The sequence below is a fragment of the Equus caballus genome, chromosome 7, assembly GCF_041296265.1.
Source record: "Equus caballus isolate H_3958 breed thoroughbred chromosome 7, TB-T2T, whole genome shotgun sequence".
Taxonomy (NCBI): domain Eukaryota; kingdom Metazoa; phylum Chordata; class Mammalia; order Perissodactyla; family Equidae; genus Equus; species Equus caballus.
This window is the reverse complement of record NC_091690.1, coordinates 88846372-88852669: the sequence shown is the minus strand read 5'-3', so window position 1 is coordinate 88852669 and position 6298 is coordinate 88846372. Positions and strand designations below refer to the sequence as shown.

The 6298-nt window shown below is 50.3% G+C and overlaps 1 protein-coding gene across 1 annotated transcript; it reads right to left on the bottom strand.

Moving 5' to 3' along the window:
• Positions 1–2903: 2903 nt before the first annotated feature.
• Positions 2904–6070, bottom strand: SAA (serum amyloid A1). The gene is given in 4 exon segments (NM_001081853.1): positions 2904–3132; positions 3564–3702; positions 5522–5610; positions 6048–6070. Coding segments are annotated over 3 exon segments (387 nt in total). The 5' UTR covers positions 5607–5610; positions 6048–6070; the 3' UTR covers positions 2904–2969.
• Positions 6071–6298: the final 228 nt, after the last annotated feature.

Genomic DNA, 6298 nt, shown 5'->3' with positions numbered 1-6298 from the left:
TAATATTCCTACTTTCATTTCTGGTAGTGATAGCTTACTTCTCTCTTTTTTTATGATCCGTCTTGCTGAAAATTTATAAATGTCATGAATCTTTCCAAGGTTCTGCCCATGGTTTTGGTTATTTTCTCTGTTGTTTGTTTCTGTTTCATTGGTTTCTGCTGTTAACCATATTGTTTCCTTCCTTCTATTTATTTTGATTTTAGCTTGCTCTTCTTTATTTTGCTTCTATAGCTGGAAGCTTAGACACTTTATTCTAAAAGTTCTTTATTAAATGTTTGACAGAATTCACCAGTGCAGCTCTCTGGGCCGGGAGTTTTCACCTAGTAGATTTTTTAATTACAAATTCAATTCCTTTAGTGGATATAGGGCTATTCAGATTTTTTATTTCTTCTTGATCAATTTTGGTAAGGCATGTTTTTTCAAAGAATTCCTTTCTTTCATCTCAATTCACAAATATCGTCAAAGAGTCATTGAAAATAACCTTTTAAGTATTGGTGGTGTATGTGGTGATAGCTTCTTTTTCATTCCTGATGCAGATTTCATGTTTTCTCTCTTTATTGTTTTCCTGATCAGTATTGCTAGGGGTTTACCAGTTTCATTATCTTTTCAAAAACTAAACCTTTTTGCTTTTTGTTCCTTCCTTCTGCTTTTAGTTCCTTCCTTCCTTTTACTTTCATTGGGTTTAGTTTGCTCTTCTTTTTCCAGTTTTACATCATAGAAGCTTAGATGATTGGTTTCCTGGCTTTTATTAGATATTAGTTAGTAACCTAACAAAACATTCGATCACTAGTGCTCAGACTTTGGCCTCAGAAGTCCTCGGAGCCGGCTCTCACCAGCCAGCGGCCAGCACAGTCTCCTTCACCGATTTCTCCCGCCCCTGTCCGTCAGTCCTGTGAGGCTCAGCCTCGAACCTCCCAACCCTGCTCCCCCTGCGATGGGGGTAGAGGCTTCTGATGGGAACCAGATGAGAAGGTTCTGTTGTGACTGACACTTCTGCTTTCTCCTTGACAAATAACCAAATATGTCTTTCCTCTGCAAATATTTTATCATTATCTCCTCCCCTTAGGAGTTCTCCTCAGTTCTTTTTCAAAGAGGAGTTGATGTCAGTTATGAGTTTATTTACTTTGAGCTCCACATCCACCATCTTTCCGTGTTGGTGACACTGGAGCTGGAGCCTGTAAACGTTTCTCCTGTGCCGCTAGGCATGATTCTAACCTTCGTCAGCAGAGGGCACTGGAGGGAGAAGCAGGAAGTAAAGACATCTCTTCCGGGGCATGTGTGCTTTCCTTCCTCCAGCCCTTGGGGTGCTGTTCTCATGAGCAGCACACCCATAGCGCTCACCCCAGGGAGTTTCAGTGGGAACCCAGGGCCAAGACAGTCTCCTGTCAACTTCTGTGGTGTCTCCACTAGATTCCTAAGGTGCTCAGCAGAATTATACCTGTCTTAACTCATTCTGCCATAAGAAAATACCATGGATGGAGGTTTCACAACAGAAATTATTTCTCCCATTTCTGGAGGCTGGGAAGTCCAACATCAAGGGGCCAGCAGAAGGACTACTCCATGAGGACTAGCTTCCTTTCTTGCAGACACCCAACTTCTTGCTGTGTAGTCACATGGTAGAGAGAGCATGAGCTCTCCGTTCAGCTCCTCTTAAAGGACACTGATCCTATCAGACCAGGAGCCCCCTCCTATGACCTCACTTAACCTTAATTACTTCCTTAATGCAAATTCAGCCGCACTGCACCTTAGGGCTTTGACATACATTTTGGGGGACACAATTCAGGCCACAGACCTGCCTATTCCATAACTGGCTTCCAGGGGGTTCAGCAGCATTCTTCCTCCAAACCCCGTGTGGGCGATCCTCCAGGGAGCTCCAGGGACCCGGCTGCATTCGCAGGGAGTTCAACTGCTCCCATGGGCGGGTTCCTGCCCGGGTTCATGGGCATCTCAGAGGGGGAGCTCTTGTTTGTCGGCTTTGGCTCGTGGCACCCAGCAATCTGTATCAGCTTCCCAATGGGCTACAGACTTAGCAACAAGTCTACCCCTCACCCTTGTGGGGCGCCCTTTCTCGAGTTTATCCCTTCTTGTATTCTTTACTTCTTACTAGTTGATCCTGTTAACAGCTAGAAATTCCCTGTATTAAAATGTCACTTTTCAAATTCCTGCCTGGTTTGTGTCTCATGATTGGACCCTGACACTTAAAGGGGGTCTCCTCTATCCTGCTCTCTCTTCACTACCAATGCCCCAGTTTTGAGCTAGTTAAGGTGAAGGAGATATGAGGAAACATTCACAAGTGAGGCAGCGTTACATCTTCATTTAGGCTTGAAATAAGGTGATGAAGATAGAGTGCCGGGAAACTGCCTGAGGCATTTCGTGGATGGCACAGATAGAAATTGGTTAATAATTGGATTTGTAGGTGTTGCTGGGGAATGAGCAGGGACCAAGGTGTGAGTTGCAGGAGCAGGATTCCACAGTGCACACCTTCCGTGGCTGTGCCTCCTGTCCCCAGACAGAGACCACTGAGGAATACAATTAAAGGGAGTCGGCCCTGGAGTCAGAGAAGGTGACAAGACATAACTGACAGGGACTGAGGAGGCCTGGACACAGACAGACCAGGAAAAAGCACCAATGTAACCAGAGGGGCCTGGAGAGGGGAGCGGGGCTGATGAGGGCAGGGTCCTGCAGGATGTCTGTCCTGTGTGATGCTGAGACTGTCTCCCCTGGACCCACACACACAGGCACAGGGTCAGCCTTCACCTCAGTGTCCTTCCATCACCCCCTGGGAACAAACGGGTAGTCCTTAGACCAAAGAATAGCACGCGGTTTCAACAAATTCAATCTCTTAAGCATTTATTAGACAGTAATTCTGTGACCCCACTGGCTTCTGTGGCCATAGACCTCAATAACTGGGTGTCCCTGCCCTCAGGGTGCTCACAGCCCATCTCCTGAGAGCAGAGTGAAGAGGAAGCTCAGTACTTGTCAGGCAGGCCATGAGGTCTGAAGTGATTGGGGTCTTTGCCGCTCCGGCCCCATTCATTGGCAGCCTGGTCGGCTCTCGAGTCCTCTGCTCCACGGCCGCTGCCTCCAAAACTGAAACGGTCTGTGAATCTCTGAAAATTCTCTCTGCCATCGCTGATGGAGGAGAACAGGCAGGAGATTAATCCGGGGCTGATGAGCAACAGCCCCACCCTCCCTGTGTCTCCTCTTTCCCAGGGATGGCTCTGAGAGGAGCCAAGGAGAGAGGGGCCCATACACTGAGCCTGCCCCGGCACACCCCACCCCGCCTCACTGATCCCCTGATGCTGGGTGAACAGCACCCAGAGGGGAGGGTTGGGAATCACTCCTTGGAGCTAACTTTCTCTTTTGGAAGCAGGGGTCACATGTGTTCACCAGCCACACTCTGGCTCTGCTGGCACTGGGCACAGATGGAGAGGTTGGACAGGATGCACGCAAGGAGGAGATCATATCTCCCGCAAGACCCCTCACCCGGGCCTGCCCCTCCTAATCCCCAAAGGCAGCCCAGCTCTGCGCACCCACCCCTGCACCCTCAGGCCGTGAGTCACCTGATGACTTTAGCAGCCCAGGCGCCCCCAGGGCCCCTCTTTGCAGCGTCATAGTTCCCGCGGGCGTGGAAGTATTTGTCTGCGCCTATGTAATTGGCTTCTCTCATGTCATTGTAAGCTCTTAGCATGTCCCAAGTCCCTGGAAAGGAAAGGACACGGCCAAAGGGACACAGGGTGAACAGAAAGACTGTGACATCCCTTAGAGAAGAATCTTGAATGCAGAATCTTTCAGTGACTCCATTTCTGCCTGAGCTCATAGCACCTTGGATTCCATAGGATGAGGAGCACATTGCTAATTCCCGTTGGCGTCTCCAGCACACTCTAATGAGAGTCAGTGAGGTGGGCACAGCCGAGCTGTTGGGTGGTCGGACCCTCGTGATGCTGTCTGTGGGCTCCATCTCCCTTGAGGTCCACGTCTTATGTTTAAGGTAGAGAAGGGAGGCATGGTTACGGAACAGGATTTCTCCACTTCAGCACTATTGAAACCGCGAGTCAGACACGTGTCTGTTGAGCAGGGCTGTCCTGAGCACTGGGAGACGTTGAGCACCGTCCCTGACCTCTACACCCTAGAGCAGCAGCACGCTCCCCAGGTGACAACCAAAATGTTCCACACATTGCCAAATGTCCCAGAGCACAAGACTGCCCTTGGTCAAGAACCACTGCTACAGAAGGAAGGACATATGAGACTATACAGGGGACGTGGGTGGGTGAGGTGGTGCCATGAAGACAGACTTGGGGAAGGCTGCAGACATATAGCACTTGTGTCCTGACACCTAAGAAAAATGAACTTGCAGACAGAATGCACATAATTGTGACTCGAGTCCCTGGGAGCGCTAGGGGCCTAAATGGCATCCTGAAAACCTTCTCGATAGACTGTCCTGCTGACGTGGGTGCTGAGGAAAGCAGCCCTGGAGCAGTGGTTCTTTTCTCAGGCTCGGCTGCACTTTCTAACGACCGTGGGGTATTGGAAGTCTGATGGGATCACACCCCAGATCAATCCCTCACACTCTGAGGGTGTCACTGAGGCCTCAGCAGTTTTAAGGCTTCCAGGGGACTCCAGCCTGCCGCTGGTTGGTACGCCCTGAGCCCTAGGAAGTGGTACCCACACCGTCTACCTGGGAAGAGCTCTGACCTCATGCACACCTGTGTTCAGACCTCTGCTCTGCCACTTGCTGACTGGCGGACAGTCCCTGGGCAATGGACTCAGCTGCTCTAAGCCTCAGTTTCCCCCCTTCGAAGTGGGGAGCAGAGGCGTTTGGAGGTATTCTGCAGTTAATGTAGGTGACCAACTGCCACAGCTTTACCACAGCTGCCCCTGTTTGCCTAGAACCATCCCAGTTAGCACTGAGTGAGTGTCGGAAAACCCCTCCGGCCAGAGCAAACCAGGATAGTTGATCCCCCCAATTGCATGAATGCGCTCAGTTCCTAGTGGAGCCTTCACATATGTTATTATTCTTTTTTTATCAGTTAAAAGTCTAGAAAAGGGTAGGAAGCCGACTAAACCAGGGACAGCGTCACTGACAACAGGAAACATCAGCAAGAGCTGAGTGAAGGACTCTCTAAACTATCCAGTTAGGAAACGGAGATAGAAAGGGAGGGAGGGAGGGAGGGAGGGAGAAGGGGCGGAGGGCAGGGGGGGGGCGCAGGAAAGAGAAGAAGAAAAGATGGAGAGCTCAATCAGTTTAATGCAACTTCGTCTGAGGAAACTTTATCCCGCTTCAGGACTTCTTTTGTGTCTTCCATTCAAACCTACCTTACAGTGAGAACCATCATTGTTCTTTCGCTAGTCACTGATTGAAATAAATCCTGTGATTTTCAATCCATTTGAGGAAAAGCTCCCCAAACCCCTGGCACATGCAGCACCTGGGACAACACAGCCTAGGACAGCAGCTCCACCCTTGAGAGTGCTCAGGGTGGATCCTAGTGGCCGTGGATGCCACCCCCTCCATCAGCCTTACCTCGAGCAGCCTCTCCAAGGAACGATAACAAGCCACTGGCACCCAGGACCAAGGAGCAGAAGACGAGGCCTGTGAACAGCTTCATGGTGCTGCAATGAACGGAGAGAGTCAGGGAGACTCGGACAAGACGGGCACACACCCTCGGGCTTGTGTGTCAAAGAGAGCCTGGTTGGATTTCCCACTGTTCTCAGTAGACTCTTAGTGGATCATCGAGCAAACACTGCAGGAGGCTCTGACTCAGAGCCACAGCCCTCAGTTCTGAACCCATCACCCCTGAACCCAAGACTCTCTGGGGTCACCAGGGCGGCCTTGATGGAGGAGAGGGCAGTTAGGACCAAATTGTCCCTCCAGACAGACCCCTATTACTAATCAAAAACCATGTCCCATTTGCACAGTGCCAGCCCAGACCTCCCACAGGACAAACCCAAAACAGAATAATTGTTTTTGGAGGCAATAACACTCTTTCTGGGAAAGAGAAAGCAGAGTAAGTCTTTTAAACAGATCCCTCTTTGGAGTGGTCCCTCACCTGACTTCCAGTGAGCAGGGCTGCCGGTCCCTGCCTCTGGGGAGAGGTGGCTGCTTTTTATACTCAGCCTTCCCTGCTGGGGTCACAGGAGGCAAGAAAAGAAAGACTCGGTGCCTGGGTTAAAGTCCCTCCAGGTCACTTCCCCTAGAAAGCTGCAAAGGCACACTTACCGGACACCAGCAGTTGTCTCCATGCACAGGTCATTTCCCGGATTGTGCAACCCTGAGGGAGCAAGGCAGGCTGCTGGGCCT